Source organism: Drosophila innubila, assembly GCF_004354385.1.
Source record: "Drosophila innubila isolate TH190305 chromosome 2L unlocalized genomic scaffold, UK_Dinn_1.0 4_B_2L, whole genome shotgun sequence".
NCBI classification, from domain to species: domain Eukaryota; kingdom Metazoa; phylum Arthropoda; class Insecta; order Diptera; family Drosophilidae; genus Drosophila; species Drosophila innubila.
Window position 1 is genome coordinate 16,927,420 of NW_022995372.1, and position 24,266 is coordinate 16,951,685.

At 39.1% G+C, this 24,266-nt stretch overlaps 6 protein-coding genes across 12 annotated transcripts; 2 read left to right on the forward strand and 4 right to left on the reverse strand.

Annotated features, from left to right (window-relative positions):
* Positions 1-314: 314 nt before the first annotated feature.
* LOC117779490 (sarcolemmal membrane-associated protein) lies at positions 315-6,752 on the reverse strand. Of its 2 annotated transcripts, XM_034615706.1 has the most exons (5): positions 6,585-6,752; positions 4,418-4,926; positions 3,038-3,883; positions 1,987-2,598; positions 315-1,930 (listed from the first exon to the last, which is right to left on the reverse strand). In XM_034615706.1, the coding sequence occupies exons 2-5, from the start codon at positions 4,922-4,924 to the stop codon at positions 1,049-1,051; spliced, it is 2,847 nt and encodes a 948-aa protein (XP_034471597.1). In that variant the 5' UTR covers positions 4,925-4,926; positions 6,585-6,752; the 3' UTR covers positions 315-1,048. The 2 variants fall into 2 exon arrangements, with proteins under 2 accessions (XP_034471597.1, XP_034471598.1); XM_034615707.1 differs by lacking the exon at positions 6,585-6,752 and having other exon boundaries at positions 4,418-4,928.
* A 598-nt stretch (positions 6,753-7,350) lies between these two features.
* On the reverse strand, positions 7,351-8,954 carry LOC117781887 (splicing factor 45). Its single transcript, XM_034618769.1, has 3 exons — positions 8,665-8,954; positions 7,524-8,586; positions 7,351-7,468 (listed from the first exon to the last, which is right to left on the reverse strand). Exons 1-3 carry the CDS (start codon positions 8,809-8,811, stop codon positions 7,374-7,376), a joined length of 1,305 nt encoding a protein of 434 aa, XP_034474660.1. The 5' UTR covers positions 8,812-8,954; the 3' UTR covers positions 7,351-7,373.
* Positions 8,955-9,248: 294 nt separating this feature from the next.
* Positions 9,249-11,845, forward strand: LOC117781550 (protein-associating with the carboxyl-terminal domain of ezrin). The gene is made up of 2 exons (XM_034618323.1): positions 9,249-9,650; positions 9,712-11,845. The coding sequence occupies exons 1-2, from the start codon at positions 9,441-9,443 to the stop codon at positions 11,608-11,610; spliced, it is 2,109 nt and encodes a 702-aa protein (XP_034474214.1). The 5' UTR covers positions 9,249-9,440; the 3' UTR covers positions 11,611-11,845.
* Positions 11,846-13,144: 1,299 nt separating this feature from the next.
* LOC117780068 (techylectin-5B-like) lies at positions 13,145-14,131 on the forward strand. Its single transcript, XM_034616458.1, has 2 exons — positions 13,145-13,882; positions 13,947-14,131. The coding sequence occupies exons 1-2, from the start codon at positions 13,230-13,232 to the stop codon at positions 14,083-14,085; spliced, it is 792 nt and encodes a 263-aa protein (XP_034472349.1). The 5' UTR covers positions 13,145-13,229; the 3' UTR covers positions 14,086-14,131.
* A 720-nt stretch (positions 14,132-14,851) lies between these two features.
* Positions 14,852-20,960, reverse strand: LOC117780067 (CCR4-NOT transcription complex subunit 3). 6 transcript variants are annotated; one of them, XM_034616454.1, is made up of 11 exons: positions 20,609-20,960; positions 20,249-20,430; positions 20,020-20,117; positions 19,794-19,943; positions 18,521-19,375; positions 18,262-18,328; positions 17,845-18,195; positions 17,213-17,365; positions 16,377-17,140; positions 16,107-16,316; positions 14,852-15,691 (listed from the first exon to the last, which is right to left on the reverse strand). In XM_034616454.1, the coding sequence occupies exons 2-11, from the start codon at positions 20,271-20,273 to the stop codon at positions 15,593-15,595; spliced, it is 2,772 nt and encodes a 923-aa protein (XP_034472345.1). In that variant the 5' UTR covers positions 20,274-20,430; positions 20,609-20,960; the 3' UTR covers positions 14,852-15,592. The 6 variants fall into 6 exon arrangements, with proteins under 6 accessions (XP_034472345.1, XP_034472344.1, XP_034472348.1 ...); XM_034616453.1 differs by having other exon boundaries at positions 17,845-18,198; XM_034616457.1 differs by having other exon boundaries at positions 16,386-17,140; positions 18,262-18,331.
* A 374-nt stretch (positions 20,961-21,334) lies between these two features.
* Positions 21,335-24,189, reverse strand: LOC117780310 (transmembrane protein 53). The gene is made up of 3 exons (XM_034616776.1): positions 23,408-24,189; positions 22,449-22,809; positions 21,335-22,062 (listed from the first exon to the last, which is right to left on the reverse strand). Exons 1-3 carry the CDS (start codon positions 23,779-23,781, stop codon positions 21,658-21,660), a joined length of 1,140 nt encoding a protein of 379 aa, XP_034472667.1. The 5' UTR covers positions 23,782-24,189; the 3' UTR covers positions 21,335-21,657.
* Positions 24,190-24,266: the final 77 nt, after the last annotated feature.

Consider the following 24,266-nt stretch of genomic DNA (forward strand, 5'->3'; position numbering starts at 1 on the left):
TTTAATCATTTTGAAATTTGCATTCCCGCTCACTAGTGCTGCCAACTTTGGAAAAAAAAATACTTAACATTTATTTAAGCTTACGTTATTCCAAATGCATTACGTAACGCATGAAACTGGCGCTAAAAAATGATTTGAATCATACTTAATCAAAATAAATTTCTAATTATGATAAGCAAACGCGGTTCTGACATTGTTTCATTATAGTGTTGTGTGTTTATTCATTTGTTTTACTTGTTTTTGTTTTTTTTACATACATTTATAGGGATATTGTTTTTTTCACATATTATTTGTGATATCGCAAGCATTTTTCATATTTGTTTCGTTTCACTTCGGAAAATATAATTGTTTACACGCACGTTCGCTTACAAAGGGACGACGGAAATAAAATCAACTAAATATAGTACATAAATCAACATTTAGAATACGTAAATATAGTTTTATAAAACATAGCTGGTAATGGTAAATAATTGCAACTTAATGCTAAACTTAATGCTTCGCCGCCAGCTGGTTTCTAGTGCTTCTGCTCTCCTAGATTTGTACACAAGTCGAAGGCTCTCATACTTAGATCATCGCACCATCAAAATAGTTCATATCAAAAAATCATAAAAGAGAATTGCTTTAAATAAAATTAAGTTCAAATTAACTATCCTCGTGTTTGTTGTTATTTACGGTTTTTCATTTTATCGTTATTCATTTTTCTTTTTGTTCGTTTCATTTCAAATTTACGACTAAAAATTTTGCGATCCAAATATTAATTGCGGTTAAGAACAGAATACAAATTAGCGAGTAAAGCTCGATTATAAATGTATAAGTATATATGTATATAGATATAAATATGTAACTGTATAACTGCGTCAATCCGATTTGCATACTTTACACCAGTTTCTTGTTGCATTCACTCCACTTGCCCCCACCCAACATGATGTAGTATGTATTGTATATATGATTATTGAATCTCGTTTTGCATTAGGTACGACGTTTTTTGTTGTTGTGGTTGATGCTGTGGTATGTGAGTGAGTGAGTGTGTGAGTGTATGGGCGTTATTTTAGATTCGGGTGGTCAGGAAATAAATAATCACGGCCAGCACCATTGCGCCCAAGGGAAGGGCACGGCGATAAAGCAGATTGTCATAGCCGATGGGCTGTTTGAGGCGCAGCTTTGAGATTTCATCGCGTAGTTGGAGATTGCTCATCTCTGATAGCTCCAAGCGTTCCTTGTACACGATTAGCTCCTCTTCGCGCTCTTCATTGTCAATGGTGTTAAGTTCTTCTCGCCAACTTGATGATAGCTCGCCATCAACATCCTTGGCAACTTTCGGTTCTAGCTGCTCCTTTTCTTCTTCTGTCGCGTCCGTACCACTGAAACTGTGCTCCATTTCTTGGGGTTGTGGTTGTTGTTGCTGCTGCTGTTGTTGCAATGCTAGCTGCTCTCGAAGCAACTTCATTTGCTCCTGAAGCTCGCCAATGTCATTGGTCAGTGTGAGTGATTTCTGCTTGTAGAATGTACATTCCTCTTGCAGCATATCGATTGCATGCTCTTGTGGCAAATCTGCATCCTCTACACCACGATGGATCAGCGTCTGCTGAGTTTCCAGCTTGTGGATGCCATGTGTCGCCTCCTGGATGCCATTGAGCAGCGTGTGCTTGGGTGATTTGTGTATAAACTCATCGCTGGCCGTTTCAGCTTCCGTCTCCCGCTTGGTGCCCGCACTAAGCTCTGACGTTGGCGATGCCCGTTCCTTTTGTTGCTTCTCATCATTGTCCTCATCGCCAGAGTCGGCATTATTCACTATGGCATTTAATACATCACCGCCGTCTGCGCCCTTGTTGAGATCCGAATTCTTAAGCCACTTCATCATTGTGTCCTTGCGCACTACTTTGTGCATTAATTCAAATTTTTCCTTCTGTTGTCGTTTCCTCTTTTTGCTCTGCAATTTAAGTCAAATCCATTAAGGTCCACAAATAATTAAACGAAATTACTTACCGATTTTTGTTTGCTTGGAGTCGTTTGTTTATCATTTTCAAGCTGCGGCTCGTTATCGTCAGCGTCCTTTTTCTGGTCGCCAGCTACTTTGACCTCGTCCTCATCATCATTGTCGTCGTCATCCTCATCGTCATCTTCGTCATCGTCGTCGTCGTCATCGTCATCGATGTCAAGTACTGCATTCAGTTGCTCCAGCGCCTGTTGCTCCTGCAGCGCCTGTTCGCTGTCGTATTCAGCCTTTGTTTGCTGCAGTCGCATCAGCTGTTGGCGCAGCTGTTCCATTTCAATCTCCTGCCCGTTCAGATGCTCCTTAAGCTGTTCTAGTCGTTGCTCCTCCTGTTCCTTAGCCTCTTGCTGCTGGCGCAGTGTTTCCTGCTTATATTCCGCATACTCCAACTGCAGCATCTCCAATCGTGTATTAAAATCCTGCAGCGTTTGCTTTGAGTTCACAATCTGAGCCCGCAATATGCTGCACTCGTTGTCCGAGGTTGTGTATGCCATCTCCATCTTGGACAGCATTTGCATGGCATCACATCGATCCTGGTAGACCTTGCGCAGCGCCTCTTTGGCAGTTAGCTGATACGTGGTCTTATCATCAAGTAGTTTGACAATCTGCAAGCCAAATCAAATCAAATAATGTATAATAATTTTTAAAATATTAATTATAATATAAAGATTGTTGATTTGTATCAAAAAAGCATACAAATTAAATTTCAATGACTGCAAACCCATTTTTTTTTATCAAAAATCTCAAAAATAACTATTATGCTTTTACTAAATTTGATTCAATATACTATAATTTGTTTAATATCGTTAAGTTATGGATAATTTAAATTAATTAAAAAAGAAATAAATTAAAGAGGTAAAAATTAAATTTATGTTAAATAATTTGAATTGAATCTACTTGTCTTTCAGATCAAGAGCATATGTATATAAATTACCTTACCCATTCCGTGACAAATTCATAATTACCTCTACAGCAGGGGTTTAATAATTTTCAAAGTGCTCGCAAAAGTATGCTACAAAAAATTTAATAAACGTTGTAACTCACCTCGTTACGCAACGCATTCTCGGGCACATTCTTCTCCATCATTTGTAGCTTCTTTTCAAGCAGATTGATCTTATGTATTAGCTGATCCTCGGTGATCATGCTCTGCCAGCACATGAAAGAGCTTTTGCGCGTGGAATCGAGGACACCCTGCAAATTACTGAGCTTCGCCTTGAGCATCTTTTCGCGCTGCGAGGCCTCCTGTAGAAATGCATTCAGTCGCTGAATTTCATCGTAACTAATTCGATTCGGTCCCGCCGGCTGCACCTGATCCGACTCTATTGAGATGGCTTCCCGGCCGTCGGGCAGGAATAGGGTGACGCGTGCAATGATGCAGCCATGAACCTCCTGGCGTGAATTCTCAATGACTTCGACGCCAAACTTGACGGTGTCGCCATAGTGCAATTCGGCAGGCTCATTGCCAAGCTTGTTGTCATTGATGAATGTTCCATTGCTGGACTTGGTATCCTTCACCCAAAAGTGTCCGTCCGCCGTGTACCACAGCATTGCATGATTACGCGATAGCACCTTGCAATCAAATATGGCATTTCCCTCGCTCGCCTTGCTCTTGGCTATGAGTCGTCCAACCTTGCACTCCTGATTCGGTGCCAGGGAAATGGTACGCGTCTCAAACTTGTGCGATTTACCCTCACACTGCAAGATGATCTTCGCCTCGCCCGGCGTCAACTCCTGCGTGTTGATCATTGTCGCCGACGCATTAACCGTCTCGTTAGGCATTTGTAAGGCACCCATCGAGCTAAACAGATTGTTGCCCGTCGTTGTGTTGTTGGAATTTAGCACCGAATTGATAGCCAGATGCAACTGCACCTGCTGCTGTGCCAGATGACCCTGCAAATAATACAAAAATATATAGATTAGTAAGAACTCTTACAATATTTCAATGAGAGCTTTACCAAAATTAAACTCATTATTAATATAAATTCATGATTGAAATAAAATATTACAGAAGACAAATAATTGATTATAATAAATTTACAAAAATACGTTTTATTAAACGTTCTAACTCATAATAGTAATAAAAATTGTAACCTGCGATATTAATACGCCAAATTTTGTCGAAATTGAAAATAGAAACATATAAAGGAAAATAAGATTGGCAAAATCTTTTCGAAAGAGAAAACCTTAGTATTATCGGGAATCTATACAATTAACAGATAGACGAAGATCGTCATCTTAGTTATACTGTTGAAGTTTTAACCCAGTTGGCAAATTTAACAAAGGTATTGAAATTAAAATCGATTGCAGATTGATATGTTTACAATTGATAGAAATGTAATCATTTTGATTTCAATCAAACAAAGAAAACGTTATGATTTATATGATGTCAATCAAATTAATTGCATATGCAAACGATTAAAATACCTGCAAGGTGTTTGTATTGGAATCACAGGTGTCTGCAGGTGTTGTATTGTTGTTCTCCTGGTTTTCCAGATTGTCGTTGGCATCGTTGCTGTTGCTATTGATATTAATATTGATATTACTATTGCTGTTGTTAATGTTGCTATTGTTGATGTTCGTGTTGATGTTCTCCGTAGGCAGCTCACACACTTCGGTCTCGTGCTTTTCACGTAACAGCAGCTGGTCCTGTTCGGTCTTTCGGTTTAGTTCCATTATGCTTAAAGCTTTCTTATTGATTCGCTGCTGACGTTTTGAAATATCCACAGCAGGAATTTGAGTTCCTTGACGTGCTGTTAGTTCCTGCTCTGATGAGTTGACAATGGAATTAACTTTATTTACAGCCACAGAAGCTGCTGCTGCTGGAGTTGCTGCTGTTGTGGTTGTTGTTGTCGTTGCTGCTGTTGATGCTGCCACGTTGGATTTCTGCTCGTCATCCTTGTTACTCTGCCATTCGTTGCTGACCAAGACCATAACTGAAAAGTGCGAATTACACAGAGACAGTAGAAGTTAATCGGTTGTAATTTGTTGTTGCAGTTTTGTATAATTTGATTTGAGTGTTTCAAAATTTGTGTATTGTGTGACCCAAATTAACAGACCGAAATACGAGAATTACTCCTGACATTTCATGATTTTGAACTCAATGTTTACCTGACCAAATGAATTGACAAATAAACTGCTTAAATAAATCTTGAGCAGATGTTTCAGAGTATTGAAACTATTGCTTGAAAATTTTTTACAAAATCTCATCAATTACTATTCATGTATATACCATCTATTGTATAAAACAGCTGCTAACACTTGAAAGAAAAATTGTTGTAAATAAAACTGATTTTGGTTAAGTTCAGAAATATCAGATTTTTACAATTGGAATTAAATTTAAAATATTAAGTAATGTTTTTGCAAAATAGTTTGATATTAAAATAATGTTTGCAATTTAATCTACATTAAAGAATAATTATTTCCATTGATTTACTGGATATGCTGACTCTGGCAATATATCATTTAATTCTTAATCTATTTCAATATGCGTAAATAGCGAAAAAAAAAATTATACATACTTCAGTGCAGGCAGCAAATAATTTTTTTTATAAAAATAGAATATTTTCAAAATATAATTGAAAGAAGCGGGCAACAAAAGTGAGTACTTGTGCATGTGTGTACGTTTGTGTGGGAGGGGGCCGCCGAAAAAAACGGTTTGTTTGTTTGTATATGTTTTAGTTTGGGGCGCGTCTGCTCCACTTTGGAACGCGCAACGGAAAGGAAGGCGAAGAACTAAGAAGCAGAGAAACAGAGAGATATGTAAATAACATACACATTCGTACATGATATGTACATATGGTATGTATATTTATGTGCGTGCGATATATGTTGTACCATATTAAATAATAGTGCAATAAACTGCGTGTGCGAGAGGAGAGTAACAACAACAAAAGTAGCCAGAATCCATAGCTGGGAGAGAAGTGAGGAGGCCCCTTACCTTGCAGCAACAGCGCAGAGCGACGATAGCCATAGGCCCATAGCCCCAACGATAACAACAACAACTGCTTGATGGATATGGTTAACTATAGTTGATGTTTGTTGCTGTTGTTGTTCTTTCAGTTATTGAAGGGGCAGCGGTGGGCGTGGGGAAGCTGTGAACAATGCAAAACTTTTGTTGTTGATTGGCATGGAACACACACACACATACCGTCGTCTGTCTGCTTCTCTGAATCTCTGTCTGTCCGTGTGTGTGTGTCGCTGATGCAGTTACAACAACTAAAACTACAGCTGCAGGCACAAGTGGAAAGGGGGGAAGACGGGCACGGGGACGGACGACCTGGAGTGGCAAGACTGCGTTTCGTATTGTTTCGTTTCGTTTTTTTTCACATGTATGAAAATTGATACACAAATTAAGTACTAGCTGCAGCTTAATTGAATTTAATTACAAGTGCCTGTGTGTCGTTGACATTTGGAGAATTTACCGTTCTGCTGCTCTCTGGTCGTTTGCTTTGGCTTATGTATTCGCGCAAAGGGAAAGAAAAAAAACAGCACAACACAATTCTTATACTTTTTTTAGTCGCACTTGTTTTTCGATTTTTAATGCACAATAAATTACTTTGTTAATGTAAACAGAGCAGCATCGAGAACTCACCTTGGTTTTTCTGTTGTTTTTGTTAATAAATTTTGCAACGCAGCGAAAGCGAATAATATTTGCGATAATTGTTTTCAGTTCTCAAACCAAACCTCTTCACTAGCCTACATATGTATGCTAGACACGATACAACTGGCTATTGTGAGTTGTCACTCAAAAGGCACACGCTTACTTTGTTTATACAAGCTTATATTTGCAGTGACAGTCTCTGGTTTGATCAAATCACAAATTCTGCATAATCAATCTAATTTAAAACGCAAATAAATATTTAATTTTTCTATATTTTTGTCATAAGACAACTGGTTCGTCGTAAGGTGCCCACACACGACGATGCTGCCACCCGGCCCAAAGTTTGCCACAGTTTAATTTTCCGATCTGGCAAAATGTACCATTTTGTTTCAAATGTCAAAATTGGTATTTTAAGAAACTTCCTCCTTTTATTTTTTGTTGACAATTTTTGGAATTTTCTGCAATTTTAAATATTTTTTTAGAAACAGATTTGTAGCCTTTCTCCTACATTTTTTTATGTAATTTTGAATTTCAAATTTTCTTATAAATCTTATTGATTTATTGCAAAGCTTTCGAATTTTGAAATTTGCAATGCCTACAACTTAAATTTAGTGTTGGCGCCAAAAAAAAAAATAAGTCAAAAACAGCAATTTTTCCTCTAAAAAGTTGGCAGCGCTGGTTTGACTCATGATGTTTTTCTGACAGCTCCATAGCAGAGGTCAAAATTGGGCATCACTAATAAAAATACGAGTCAGAATTGCATTTTAAATATTTATTAGCTTAGTTTAATTGAAAACTCTTGAACTTATCAAAATTATAAAAGCCCGCTCGCACCTGTCGCCCTCCGAAGAATCGACCATTCAAATCCACAACAGCTAAAAAGTAACATAATATTATACAAATGTTAAAGCCAAAAATAATAAAACCAACCTTTTATGGCGCTCTCAATGCGCTTAAACTCGACAAATATTTTGACGGCATCTTCAGGAATTGTGCCGAATGCCTCGTGTATGATGACACTGTTCACTTCACCATACTTTGTATTGCATTCATCCTTTACCTCCGGCTCAAGCTCCTCGTCAACATCGCCCGGTCCGACCATATTGCGAAGTAGCACAACTTTGCTGGGCGCCTTCATAATTTCGGTTATGCTGGGCTCCGGCTCACTGGCTGCAGCCGCTGGTGGGCCTGGCAATGGTGGCGGCGGCATGGCAGCAGCACCAGCTACAGGAATGGGACTTGATACTGTCGGCGTTGTGTTTCCAGCTGGTAGTTGGGAAAGGGGAGGTGAGGATGGTGCCGCGAGTGGAGGTAAAAATACGTCTTTTTCATGTATGATGCGACCACCGCGCTTGGATGTCTTTTCAACTTGTAGCGCCACCGACATGCCCTGTTCGGATTTGCCTAGACCTTGCCCATCCTTGAAGCCGTACTTTGCCATAATCTTTGCCGCCACCGAGCTGGCCGAGTAGGGTATGGTTACATTCGAGGAGCCGTCGCCATTGTCGATGGAAAGTGATGGTGGTGGCGCAATAGCCGCTCCACCGCCTTGTTTGGCCACTGAACCGGGAGCAGGTGGACTATATCTGTCCTCATCACTTTGTCGCTGAGCAAAGCCACTAAATTTCGCCGCTGGGGGCGAATTGTCGTGATTGTGCATATCTCGGCGTCCGCTACGATTACGCTTTCGATCACGATCTCTGTCTCGATCACGCTCCTCCCGATTGTTCGCACCACCGCCGCCGCCGTTGTTGTTGTTGCGTGGCTTTTCACTGCTCTTTGTCTTGTCCTTTAACTTCTCATACTCGTTGGGCCACTGCGGATCATACTCGTCCACGAAGTCCCAATCATCTGTTTTTATGCTCTCCAACACTGGCGCCGGGGCCAGAGTCGTCGTACTCGTGATGATTGTTTTGGCAGCCACTGTTACGGGCACGAAATTATCCGAGTCTGTAGTACGTTTAGCGCGCAGATTAACAACGGGTGTCATTAGCTGATCATCCAAATATATAATTTTATTATTAATATGCATTTGGTATATATTAAAAATACATTCAACAGCTTTACACACCGGTTTCTTGATTTGATCCCTTGGTTTGGGTTTCGGCAGTTGGGCTTTCTTTACTGCCAGCTGCGTTTGTAGCATTTTGATGCCCGATGACCATCCATCCATTTGGCTGGCACGCGGCTTTGCGTCTATATCGTCGTACAAATCCATTTTATCTTTTTATATTTTTTTTTTATACATAAACAAATACAAACGAAAACTTTTCGTCTGGGACTGGGAGCCACTGCTCCACAATGAAGCACACGAGAGATTTGCGATTTGCAGCACTACATTAATTTAACATTGCACCAGCGATAGCTTGTTGACGATAAGTTCTGTTAATGTTATTTTTATTATCGCGAAATACGTTAACATGTCATGACTTTATTCACTTATTTTAAATTAAATATATAATAATTTTCTAGGAGCAACTAATAAAAATTTAAAAAGTTACACATGTTGTACCATTTTTGTGACAGTTTCTTTCAAAAAAGGGATCAAAAGAAACACAAACGTAGCTCAGCTGTTTGGCTTATGCAGTTTTTAACAGAATCTGTTACATTTATATCTGGTTATCGGCGTTTTTAACTTAACTTGTTTTAATTTAAATGAGCAACGAACAGTTATTTAATTTAATTACAATAGTTTTGTAAAACATTACAACTTAAGCATTCTTATAAAAAAAAAGTTGCAAACGCCAACGGCAGCAAAATATTGGCTGACTGCTGTTAATAACAGTTTCCCAAAATGTTAATTTTTGCCACTTTCCACACTTTGTTTTATTAATTATTAAAAAAAAAATGGGCAATGAAAGCAGCAAGCTAAAAGGTATAATAATTGATAAAAATGCAGTCGAGGTGAATGACTTTTGGGCACTATATAATGCCGAGTCACCAACAACGTGTAACGAGGAGGGAGGCGGTGGTCAACTTCTGTCCATATTCACTGGTGAAGTTCTAGTGAAAGGCCAACTATGGGTCGCCCAAGGGCCAATGGAGCGTGCCATAAAGGTGAGTATACCAACAGCAAATAATTAAACCGGATACTAAATGCGTTGATTGTGCTGCACAGAATCTGATGATATATCGCCATCCGTACATACTCAAATATATGTTCACATGGGAGCAGTCTGGACAAAAGCATTTGGCCACGGAACGCGTGAGGCCGTTGAATGATGTGTTGGCACAACAGAGCGATATACAAGTGTGTTTGGGGCTACGCACCATACTCTGTAGTTTAATATTCCTGATAGAAAAGGCGATGGCACGACATCTCAACATATGCACACAATCCGTTTATGTGACGGACAAGGGAAGCTGGCGTTTAGCTGGCTTTGAGTACGTCTGGAAGGCCAAGGAGTTGAATAAACAACTGCTGGAGCTGTCGCATAGCTTTCGCCAACCGCTTGCCATCGATACGGCCAATATGGAGCATGCTTTGGAACAGTTCTCCTTTGCCACACTTTGTGAACAAATTCTGGATAAGTGTAAGGATAGCAATAACACGGCGGGCACACCGCATGTACTGGAATTTCGGGAATATTGCAGAACACACTTGAAGCATCAGAACACTGAGATGCGTCCTAAGCTGTCGGCCGTGTTATTACATCCGTATTTCAATCATGAATTCGTTTTAATACATTCCTTTCTATTTGAGCTGCCACTGAAATCCGTGCAGGAGCGACAACAATTTTTCAGCAGTCTTATCGAGCGTCTGCGTTGCTTTGATGAACAGGTTGTTGCTTCCCAACTGGCCAGTGATCTGCTCTCTCGCATGGTCCTGCTGGATCCCACCGCCCAGCATTGTGTAACGCCATTTGTGCTGCGTACCAAGACGGAGAATGGAGCCACAGCACTTTTCTCACCCCAGACGTATGTGGAGTATCTCTTGCCACATGTCCTCAAAATGTTCCGTCTTCGGGATGCACAAATTCGTCTCATACTGCTGGATTACTTTATGGAGTACGTGCGTCTGCTGAGCGATGAACAGTTGCTGAGTGAAATTCTACCGCATTTGCAGCTGGGAATGAACGATACCAACGATGTGCTGGTGGCCAAGACACTGCGTTCCCTCGCCGATCTCGTGCCCATTTTGGGTGCGGCAACTGTGCTCGGTGGCGAGCGTAGACGCTGTTTTGCCGATGGACGACCACATGCGGCCGTTTCCACAGACAGCACGGCACAGTGGACCGAACCACGATCCATTACACCGCTTATGAATGGCAGTGCCGTGGATGCAGTTGACTATATGGTCTCCGGAAGTCCCTTACCTGTAGAAAGCAATGTGGCACCGATGCCTTTGCGTTTAAGTCCTGATGGCGGCGAGGATGATAAAAGCATAACAAATCTAAACGAGAAACCGCTAGAAATGAGTCAAAGCGGCGGTGCGGATAGCAATTCGGACAGCGCAGACAGTTCCACGAGCAGTGCCGCCCACGAGCAGACGCTGGTCAACGATGAGGATGAGGCCTGGTCGGATTGGGAAAACACAGATGAGCTGCAGCGTCTGCACGTAAAGCAGGAGACTTTGGATGAGCTGAACCTCAGCAATGTTGAAACACAAAGCAGCACCTCCACACAGGCCACACAGCCATCGATAGCCGACTCTTTCCGCACCGCTTGCTCCACCGCCTCCACATCTACCACTAAAGCAATCCCGCCACCGTCAAACCGCAAGCTCATCGACGATCTCAGCGCCCTGGACATCCAAGTGCAACTAACGACGCCGAGTAATACCACCGAATCAGCTGAATTTGATTTTTTCAAGGACATGGAGCCGGTCATCGAGACGAAGCCACCAGCCAGCGAGTCTGAGGTCGTCCAAGTCGATGCCAGTCGCTTTGCGGCTGCCTCATCCAACCCCAATGGACATGACACAGATACCGAGGCGGATCAGGGCTGGGGCCATGATGAGGATGATGAAGATGATGTCGTTTGGGGAAACAATGCGGAATCCACCATTGTCTCTTAGTAATATTGTTAAACTATCAAATATACATGTTAGACTCATTCTCTGTCGCCATTTCTTGTTTCATGTTCTATCGTCATAAGTGGCAATTCTTCACGTTAGCCAGTAGCTAGGGTTTTAAATTTAATCTTTTCTCAACTTAAAGAACGCTTCTGTACATATCCATGTATCTATCGTGTCGGCATGTAATAAATTCCAATACGCAAGAGCCGCGTATAATTGTATAATATGTAATCAATTTAACAATGTTTTCTTACCAATCTTAACGATTGCTATTATTATTATTAGGGAGAGATCCTGTCGCTCAATCTCCCCAAAAGATGGATTTTAAAAGAGTGATTGACTTTAAAAAAGATATGAAATAAGTTTATAAATTTAAATTAAATATTCATTCATTCACAAACCTCTACAATATCCAAGGTTCTTTAAAGTACCATATTATTCCGTTTACTACAAAATTTCAAAGATTCCAAGGAGACACCATCTGAATAAATTTGAAACATTTTAAACTGATAAGGTGTCGTTTGATAATAATTACGACATCGAAGTAAAAATCTAAATCCAGAGGAATACAATTTTTTGGACGAAAAAAATTAAATTTGAATGCAGAATAAATAAGAAAATCAAAATGACATTCCGCTTGAAAGTCGGTAAAGTTTTGCCAAAGTTATGACAGTTCGGTGTTGCTCAAGCTTCTGACCTAGCAACTTTACAAGTCAAAATATTTCTTAATTTTGACATGATTTTTTACAAAATAATGAAAGTCCTCAGAATCAAGTTTAAAGTGTCGTTTTATACTAATTTCGATAGAAGGAGTTGATTAAAAGTTAAAGCTTGAGATTTAAAATTTTCAAAATTCCAAAGGAGGTGTTAAAATCGAAAATCATGATTTTAAAGGTTTTTTCTTATCTGTGCTCCTATATGTATAAAAAAAATAGTGAGTCTAGAAAATGTTACATATGAATGTTACATAGTGCTATTGTTGATAACAGCTTGAATTCAAATACTTATCACTTAAAATGTTTATGAGTACCTCCTATTTGCTGAGTCATAAGTAAATAAATATACTAATTTTTATGGACTGGCTTGGTCAGTATTATACCATTTAGTTCCATCAATGAATAATGATCAGGATATAAAAATAATCAAAATAAAATTCGGGTGCAATTCGATTGCACCTTGTCAGTCATCTACAATTTTTTTACCCGCCGATATCAGGAGAATAATCGTAATCATTTCGACCTGCACAAAGAACAAATCATATTGAAGTGCGCTTTCGATAAGGAAATCATTTTGAAAAGCAAACCGAATTGGAGACACCGTTTAGAATTAATAAGTGAGAATTAGATAATAATATTGAATCATCTAAAAGTAAAACGAGATGGCAATCCATTGACAACTTGAATTAAAAATGTCGTAAATGAATTAAAATTAGATAATTTCTTTAATATTATCGCTAAATAAATACACGTCTACTGTCATTATTCCAGTATTACACCCTTTGCAAGATAGAGTATGTCAAATTAATTACTACTTAACTTGCCAAAAATTGGAATTAGTTCAATTTTGTGTGTGCTTTCAAATACATTCAGTTTATACGTGATAATAGTTCAAGGATAGCTATGAGAATTATTTGGCTTATCTTTGCAATTGCGTTTACTAAAATCGATTTAGATATTGCGATAGACGAGATATGGATTAATCATGTAGAGGGATCACAAAAAAATGATCTAAATCAGGAAGTCTATTATATGGTAGAGAAATATATTAACAGAAATAACAAAGCAGAAAGATATCCCTCAGACTGTTCCACAACAAATGGTATACATACTATACAACTTGTCGGAAGGGAACCTTTCGATGTCCTTTGTAATTCCACTTGGATGGTGATACTAAACCGCTTTGATGGTCAGTTGAATTTCTATCGCGATTGGCAAACCTACAAGGATGGTTTTGGGAATCTGTCCAGTGAGTTCTTCATCGGATTGGATAAACTACACGCGATAACCGCCAGTCAGGATCATGAAATTTATATACGCCTTGAGGATTTTGATGGATCAACGACATACGCGCTATATGATGACTTTCTTGTAGGCAATGAAGCGGATTTTTATGCTATGGAAAAGTTGGGCAACTATACTGGAGATGCTGGAGATTCATTGAGTTATCATTTGAATATGAAATTTTCAACGTACGACAATGATAATGACGGATACTCCGGAAACTGTGCAATCGAGCGAATGGGAGCCTGGTGGTATAACTGGTGCAATAACAGGTACAGCATTACCTTGGACAGTATATCTCTTAAATAGAGTCGTTATTAGTATGCGTATTTTTAGCCATCTTTTCGGAATGTATTTACGAGGTAATTACACCCCAGAAATCGGAGTGAGAGGCATCACCTGGTGGGATTGGCGTGGACCTTATTATTCATACAAGAAAGTGCAAATGTTTGTGCGACCAAAGACCTTTGTTTAATGCCTAATATTTACAAGGTCAATAAATAAATAACAGCAATAATAATTTCGACTTTGCACAGAGCTTTGTTTATCTCCTGAGGCATCTATTTTAGTCAATTTATCAATTTTATTATCAAATTGCTTTAGGTGACTCACCTGGTGTTTACCTTGGCCCCTTGTGATGAATAATTTTGTATACTATATTCTTCATGTTGATTGAAAGAAAAATCCAGTTCGACGGGCGATCTAATAATTGTATGTATGTATATTTTGATGCATTTCTTTTTAATAATTTTTAAAATGTTTTCCATGTTTCTTTTATTTTTTGTTTTGCATGCATTTTGTTTTCGTTTAAAACTATTCTTGTAAAATTGTTAAATTATTTTTTGTTTTTCGTTTAGCAAAAATGCTATATTTACGCAAAAACATTCTAAAATGCATTTGTTTATATCATTTGACTATATGATGTTTTAACATTTAAACGATCAAAATGAGACTCAAAACGATCTGAGGATCAAACAGGCTAAAAAAATAGAAAAGAACAAGAGCAAAGTAAACAGTTTGATAACGGAATGAAATCAAATAAAATAAAAAACACTAAACAAGTTTCAACTATTTACTCACGTTTTGTTTTTATTTTGCTTACATTTAAAAAAAAGGTATTTTTACGCATTAATTTGTTGTTTGTTTGCCTTGCAGCATCATTATTATGCTCAACTTAATCAATGATCTTAGTAATCGTAATTACATTATTTAATTTAAATAAGATCAGCTGAAGTTTCTTTTTTTTTTTGTTTGTTTATATTCTCTTACGACTTTTCTTCAATACGTTTCTATGCAAACGCAGTCAAAAAATCGGTGCGCTAAATGTTTACAATTAAAAATATTTACTGCACACACTGCTGCGCTCTTTTTACATGATGCAAGTGCGGGGGTGCGGGTGGGTGCTGGGAGGGGAACTAACTCGAGCTGAATGAAAAGATAGAGACGCTAAGCGATATATATTATATATAGACAAAGGAGGCTTGTAGACTGGAGAGGCAGAGACGCTCTTGGCGGCGATCTGTCAGAAATTTCAATTTGTTGCACACATTTAACATAACTTCTTTATAGTTTAGTTTAGTTTCGATTTTTCTTTTTTTGTGTAGGAAAGTAAATCTTAAAAAAAAATAAACAATTAAACATTTATATAAAAAAGCATATGTTTTTACATGCAGTTTCCGAACAAGTATCATACTTCATAACTTCCTTTTCACTTATGCTTACGGCTTGCTTTGTTGCTTGCTTTATCGCTTCCTTCTTATACATGATCTCTCATTATCTTTTCTTATGGATTTCTGTATGTGTTGGATGTGTATGTATATGGATGGGTGTGCGTGTGTGTCTATTTGCTTGAATGTGTTGTGCTGTGTTGGATTTGTATGATAATAGTATGCTATTGATTCTTCATTGTTGTTGTTGTTGCTATGGATTAGGGAGTTTTTGTTTTAGGCAGCCGACGCATTCGCATCCCAACAACGCAGTATTCAATTCAGCTCCTTGTCTTCTAAGTACTTGTATTCAAAGGTGAAGCCCTCCTTCTTGCGCTGACTCCATTTCTCATAATCAAAGTAGATGTACGTACCCTGAAAACAATAACATTATATTATATTCAGGCATATTCCACAAATCTCTTAACAAGAGTTAACATGTTCCTAAAACAGTTCTTACTTACTTTCAAATGTACAAATATTTTCTAATAATATTTAACATTAAGTATTGACTTAAATAAAATTCGCAACAATTTTAGAACAATATATGGATAGTTGTCATGTTCAAATATGTGCACAATTTAACAAATAATTTGGTTATGATAAATTATACAATAATTTAAAGATGTAAAAATATAAAATTAAAACAAATTTGACATATTGTAAGGTTAATTTTTGAAAGCAATGGGCAACTAATTATTTAGAGATTTGTGGAACACACCTGATTAGGTAGATTTTATCAATTGACATTGATAATATATTTCAATTCATAAGTTCTAAATTCACTCACCTGTTCGTAATCATCGTTGATAATCTTGGGCTCCTCGTGACGCTGAAACCACATCATGTACTTGGTGTGGAAGCGCCAACTTTGCTTTTTAAGCGCTTTTGCGGCCAGATATTGCGCCTTGGAGCCCTCCATATAGTAGAATACAAAGAAAAGTGTCTCCGTGGAGAGTCGCTGATAGAATTCAACGGTATCGTATATGGGCAGCTGTGCCTTGTTTATACAAAATTATTGGATATAGCCATATGCAGGATTACAAATTGATCAATGTACCTGACTCACCTGTGGATAGTGCGCTGGCGTTACCACCGGTGAGCGATGAAAATATGTTTGCAGCTTTTCGGTGTCAATTGGCTGTGGCAGGTGATAAAATGCGGCTTCCATCATTTGGAATTGCAGTTGATGTTCCTTCTGCAGGGGCGTTGGACCCAATGGTGTTACGCCCAGCAGCGGTGGTATGTGCGCCTCCGTTGTTGCAATCTGCTGTTGTTGCTGCTGCTGTTGTTGTTGCTGCTGTTGTTGTTGCTGCTGCTGCTGCTGTTGTTGTTGTTGTGGTGTATGCGCTTTGGCATTGGGTGCAACAACGACACCTCCGCTGCCGCTGTTCGGCTGACCGGCAGCATTTGCCAGATTCATGAGTCCACTGCCAGCTGTGGGACCATTGCTGGCTGCCGCAACGATTGTACCAATGGCAGCAACAGCTGCTGCTGCTGCATTTTGTTGTTGTTGTTGCTGTTGTTGTTGCTGCGCTGCAGCGGCTTGATGTTGCTGTAGCTGTTGTTGTTGCTGTTGGTTGGCAGTTATTTCGGTGCTAAAATGCTGTTGGAGCAGCGATTGTTGCGCTGCTTGTTGCTGCTGTTGTTGTTGCTGCTGTCTCGTATCTATGTTAGTTGCCTGCTGCTGATTTTGGGAAATGGGTTCGATCCCGGATCGATTAATGGCTTCCTGTGCCATGGTTTTCAATGAAATCGCATCGACAGCATTGCTGTTGTTATTGCTGCTGCCGCTGCTGCTGCTACTAAGTGAGAGAGGCAGACCTGTGAAACCAGACAAATCAAGGATCGAATTAAACATTTGTTAATTACTATAAACTTTAAAGGTTACCGCACCGTTTTGCATATGTGAGGAATTCGTTTGAAGATTGGATAATTGCGCCGCCTGCTGCTGTTGTTGTTGGGCTTGTGCACTGGCGCTAACAACGGCTGCCACCGTGGGCGCCGTTGCCTGCTGTTGCTGCAGCACAGGTCCATTTTCCAGTAGTGCTGCAAATTCAACAATAAAGTGGGTATAATAACAAGAAGGAAAGGTTTTCTTTGAAGATTAAACATCCTTGCAGAGCCCTATATTATATTTTCAGCATTTGTTGGCATTTAATACATAATTTATGAGACTGGTTAACAATTCAGATCTCACAATATATATAACATTCCCAAGTACATAAACCGTGGAATTGGTTCAGATATCTCACAAAGCAACAAAGCTTATCATACTGAAGGTTGAATTTCGACTAATCGTTCCTCTGGCAGCTGTATAATATAGTAATCCGATCCAAGACGAACCTATACCGGGATTCATCGAGTTAGCTTAAAAATTGAGACTAGTTTGCATGAAAACAGAACAGCATGGTTATAAGTTACAAATATAAACGGGTCTGTCACGCCTCCCTCAATGCGTTACACATTTCGTGATAACAGTTTAATACTGTCTGCAAGGATATAACAGTGTCTAGCATGAAACATACATGTGTTGTGTTTAGCCACCGCTGCAAATGCAATTGTTGGTGTCGCTTGAATCACAGATTGGCCTTGAATGTTGTTGCTGATGTTACTCGCTGCTGCAGCCGCTGCCGCTGCCGTTGTTGCTGCTGTGCCGACGGACGCTGCTGTAACGTTAGCTGCATTTAGACCAGGCGTTGGGGCATGTGGCTGCACGGCAGGATTGTGACCACTGGCAGCAACAATACTGCTGCTACTGCTACTACTGCTGTTGTTATTATTATTCTGTGTCCCGCTAGACGCCAATACAGAGGCGGCCGTTGGAAGTTGCTGCTGGTTTTTGCTGGGCGTTGAGCTGATAATCTTATTGACTTGAGCTGCTAACGAAAAATTTATTTAATCAATTAACAATGATTAAAAAAGATTTAAAAAAAAGTACTTACTATCACTACCCGCGGGCGCTTTTGATGTTGCACGCACTGGTGTCGGCTTGATCAGTTGCTGAGGTTGCTGCTGCAATTGTAAAAGCAATTGATTAGTCTCAATCAAGTCTCATAATTATTATATATTTAAATTGTAAGACAAATAATATAATTATGTTTGAAATGAGCATAGACAATAAACATACAGAGGTTAATGTTTAATGCGACACATTTAATTAATTAGATTTATATTTATATTTTTAAAAAGGAAATTAATTACCTTGGCTTTGCTACTGTTGGCACTGCTTTCGCTGCTTTTGTTACGCTTATCGCCACCACCCGTTGTCGCCTCTGTGGACGTTGTCGCTGAGGATGAGGCTGCGCTGGTGTCGCTCGCATAGCCAACATTGTTGCCATTCGATTGCTGTGCCGCCGCAGCCGCTGCAGCTGCTGCTGCTGCCGCCTGCAAATGCTGGAATTGGGCTGCACTGGCCGCACTGGTGCCACCGGGACCGCCGCTGCTGCCCGTTGTCGCCGCCGCCTGTTGTTGTGTGGATGATGAGGAGGATGGCAGCACCTGCTGCACTGTAACTGGCGATTGGGGTGGACTGCCTCCGGACGTGACACTGCTGGGTGATCCGCTCGTTTCGTTGCTATTGTTGCTGTCCGTTGTTGCCGTGCCGCTCAGTTCGACCTCATCGAGACCGATAATATCGTCATAGATGAACTCGTTCTCCTCAAAGTCGGGCTCTTGCGATGAATCAATATAGTATTCGACATCATCCTTGATTTTGTTCACTTGATCCGCTTCGACGCCATCATTGTCCAGCAATCGTAGCAGTGTTTCCAATTTGGTTATATGGAATTTATGTCGATCCAATTTGCTACGCAAATCATCCATTCTCTCCTGTTTGTCACGATCCAAACGTTTCTTTTTGCCCGCCAACAGCGATTCAATTTCGCTCTCATACTGATCTATCTGAATTTGCAGTGTACTAATTGAGCCGGTTAACCAATTGCGCGCATGATCCTTGATCCGTTGCGCTGGATCCATTTTTTGTGCTGCGCCCAAACCTTCCTTGGAATACGCTTTTGTTTTTGTCTCACGCTCCACCACCTTGAAACGTTCCATTTGCTGTTGAAATTCAAAACAGAGTACAATTAATAATTTCCATCACTTTGTAATACAAATATTAAACTTAATTTAAATTATTGGATAAAAATGTAAGCAAATTAAAATTCAGGGGTGCCACAGAAATCGAAACCAACCGAAAATCTCCAAAATCTCTATACATTTTTGGGAGATTTTCGGATGGTTTTGATTTCTGTGGCACCCCTGATAGTAAGCAAAAATAACCCAAAACCGTAGATACAAGCATTGTAGAAAAAAGAAGCATTAAGCAGCTTAAATTAATTTAAAATAAAAACTGCATCTGCACATATAAAATAGGAACTACTTGTTTTCGGCCAAACAATTTGATAGTTTGACTGATAAGAGATATTTTCTAAAGCCTCAAATATCAGATAATTTGTTGTTGTTGCCAACTACTTGCCGTTTCAATGAGCCTTCGATTCTCGAGCAGCGCGCTTTTATCTTTGATTTCGGCGGATGCAATCCATGATTTGATTTGATCACGTAATCGCTGCAGTTTCTTAATTTCTTTCTTGAGATCTGCCTCATACTTCTCCTGCAGATGCTTTTGCTGTGAAATGAAGCGAGTAAGTTGTGAGATATTAGATAAATTTGAAATGGAATCGGTTATACGGTCAGGTGCTCACCTTCTGGTTGGTATTTGTTGCATTGTGTACCTTTTTCCAAATATCCTCAAACGTCTCCACGCCCTCAGCTACCTTTTTTAAACATCGATCAATTTCGCCTATATTGGAAATTATCGATAATATAATCACAGAATCAGAATCAGTATATAAGCAAACAGACACACACACACACACATCTTACATACTACTTATGTATATGAATTTGTATATAATGGAGAAATGTGCTTACCTTGCAATTTTCTCGTCGCAGCCATAGCTATGTGTGCTCTTGTGGTTTCTGCTGGCGCAAATAGTCAGACATAGTCCGCTGCGATCTGTGGCGAGTATTTTGTTATATCACCTGCCAGCAATACAAACGCTGCTTCGGTGCTTTGTGCCTGGCGAGAAGTCACCAGAAACTAGAAACGGCGTCTGCAACAACGTTAAATGGATCAATGTTAAATTTGCATTAATTGCACACGCACACACACACAAACGCGCGCGCACTGAAACTTTGGCGTGTGCCGCGGTACGAATACGCCGCCCGTAATTTGTCCAAATTTTCGGAGATACACTAATGCGTAGAGTTTCTGGCCGATGTTTTATTTACCTCAGATCCAAGTAGCTTAGCAGAAATTGATGGAGAACACTCTCTGCCTGTCTCTGCTTCTTCTGCCTCTTTTTGCTTGCACTGATGTGTGGCCTGTGTGTGTGTGTTGTGTGTGATACCTTCGGGCCGTCGGAGATTTCGATTTTTTTGTGGTTCAGCCTTTTTGGGCAAACGCTACGTGGCAGCTATGCTGGGATTTCTTTTATATTGCTGAGTAGAGCATTAAATATGTGTGCTTGGTCTTAATAAATACATAGATTTATGCAATTTATACATTTAAATAAATACGCTTAAAGATTTTTCGCTTGCTTTTTGTTCGCTTCTTCTTCTTCGCACATTCCAAGATGGCGACTGGCCAAGTGTTATCGAATATAAACGATTGCGCCACAATATGTCGATAATTGCACACCACCCTGGTTGCATAGCAATCAGTTTTCAACGCCACACTTTTGTGATTGGCGCGATATTTAAATTCACAAATTTTACAACCAAAACAATTGATTATGAATGCAATAATAGAAACTATACCAAAACCATTTTAATTTGAAAGAAGTTATATTCAAAATTCGACAAAGTTTCAAGAAAACTTCTTAAGAATATTTTAAAAATCTTGATTCAAAAGTGACCAAAAGATAGTTGAAATAATTAACGGAAACTTTTTTCCTCCCGGCAACTTTTCGATTGTTGGACAATCGAAATCTGACATTTGAAAATTAAACTCATTCGTTACAAAATATATGATTATTATTTTTTATTTACTGCACTTTCCTCATTTAGCAGAAGAAGGATAGGGGGAAAATGTAGGGATGCACACGTTTAGATTGAGTAACTCTTAAATTCGTTTCTACATTAAAGCGGCAGCGGACGCCATGCGGTCGCTAGCATTAAATTTTCAATAATGACGTTTAAAATTTCTGCAATTTCTTCAAATAGTATTTTGAAAGTAGTATTTTGTTTTAGTTAATAGTAGTTGTGCTGCCTATCACATGCGTTTGATGCGTTGTCCTGTTCTAGCCGGCGCTGTTTGTGCTTAAAATCAGAACTAAAATTTAATCATATTTCAAATTTCCACTCGACTGTTGCTGCTGTTGTTGTTGTTTCTCTTGCAGCTGCTCTATGGATTCGGAGTCAGTAACATCACCGACCACCTGATAAGTAGGCATAGTCATGCAATTCCTGATGAAACTACACACACACTGCACATATTGTGTTGGATACTTGGTATAGATCTTTACATGCTCCGCATCCTCAAAACAAACGGACGACACATCAATTCCCTGATCCCTGCGCAGTCGTATAAACTTCTCCACATCTCTATATGGTATGACCACGTCCCCTTTGGAGTATAGAAACAGCTGAGGATATTTGTTCGGCTCATTCTTCAGCTCACAAAATGGACTGGCATTCACTGGTGTCGACTTGCTGAACAAGCTCTTGAATGCAACGAAAGTTTCCTGCACGAAAAAGCATTCAAGTTAATGTCAACAACAATTTATAAAGTAAATGTCATGTAAATGATTTGACAAAGAAAAATATTCACACAATTTAGCAACAAAATAGTTCGTTTACAGGGACTACAAATAAAAATCATAAATAATTATTACATGTGAATTTAATTTTGTCACTCAAATAAAATGATTACAGTCAGATTATTAGAAAATTAATCATAATTAATTTTTATCGTTACCCTGTTCTTTTCTTGATTCTTTTTTTTTTTTAACTTTTTTGTTAGTAAATTTTAATTTCCAGATATAAAAAATTTTTTTAAAACGACATAAAAATATCAATATATTTTTTCTTTGTCAAAACAATTACTTATAAAAATGTAAATGGAACACACCTCGAGAAACCACATGATACTCAGGGTCAGTGTTATGGCCAGTGCTGTGATACAATTGCAACGCTTTTGTCGTCCATAAATAGCTGTAATTGCACGATACAATCCGAGCACACGACGTTCACCAGGCGCCGAATCGAAGATCACACCACGAACTTGAAGCGGCGACTTGTGCTTTCGAACGGCCAAATTAATGTGCTGATAGAGATAGGCGCCGCCATTGGAAAATATGTGAAAAATCAACGGATGTGCATCGAAGTTCATATCCTGAATAAGCTTTAGTATCTTCTCTCCAATGGGAATCATTTCGCTGCGCTTCCAGAACAGCGTGTCCACAGGTGCAGTATAGCGCACAGTTATGAGACTAAAAGTTAATTGTGAGAACCGTTTTTCCATTTATAACATGAACTTAACCTCTTACGAGGGTCGACTGAGAAGTCGTTTCCCAATATAGAAACAGGCAACTATTTTTTTATTTTTAATAAATTTGTTGTAGCTTATTACCTGATGACTTCTCAAAGTATTATTGTGAACACCTTTGCAAATGCAATTTGAAATATTATGCGAATGAAATGATAAATTCAAAATTCATTTGAACTATTATTAAAGGCACCGTTAAGATGAACTAGAATATACAAAATTGGACAGCTTAGTTTAAGAACTTTCTTATTGAAAACAGCCGTAAAAGACGACTAGTTTAAAAATCATTGACAAAATGTATAAAATAATATTGATTGATCAACAAGCATAGGTGCATTAAGACAAAAAGGAAAAAAATTTCACTTAATAAAGAGGTTATCTGGGAAATTAACGTATATACTATGGAGCTTGATAAGTTTTACTATTTTCAAAAGCAAAAATAAGTTGAAATGATCAAGTTGAAAAGTAAATTTTCATTGCAAAAAGGTTACGTGTTCCTACTACTTGGGCCAAATGACTTGTCAGGCAATCCCCGCACTTACCCTCTTTCCTCATAAATTTTGGAATACTTCATGAGATAGCGATCCTGACAACCGGCCCAGCCAAGCAGCATTACAATAGGCACATTATTATGCTCCTCATTGCCACTAACTAGGACAAAATCATTGTCGGCTGTTGGCTTTGGAAACTTGATGAAATACTCAAGTGCATCCTCGCGTTCCTCCTGCAGCTGTTGTCTTGACTGTCGTTGTTGTTGCTGCTGCTGTTGTAGCTCCTGTCGTTGTTGTTGCTGTTGTCGAGGGTTTGTCATGGAAGTGCTGGCCACAATACCGGCTGATCCCCCATACGGCTGATACTCACGGGCAATATCATTCGCTGTCAGTCCATATGGATGTGCTGACGATGACGACGACATTTTAGCATTTAAATCAAATATTTCTGGTTCGGAAAGTCACTTGTTATTTGGAATTTTATTGTTATTTTCACTGTTGTTTAGTGTATGACGTTTGCTTGGTTACGCAAAGGCTACTTAACAGAAAAACACCGTTGGTGTATTGATTTTATGGCGGAAATGTTAACGTTTGTTAATTAAACATGTCAAACCTTTGAGCTGTGTAATGTCACAGGACACATTACCAAGCTCATTGATTTTTTTACCCGCTAACGATAACAGCAGAGCTTGACCTTCTGGGCCATACAGCTTGGCTCGCACAAACTAATATCAAATATCCTGTTCCTGCTGTTACTTCCTGCTGCAGTAACATGCCGCATTCCAATGCTGCGATTTTATGTTCCAGCTGCTGCTGTTGACTGTGGTAATGGGCTGGCGCAGGGTGAATTTATTAACAAGGTGACGTATTCCCACAGCTGTTCTGTTATTAGTAGTTATTCGTTTGTACA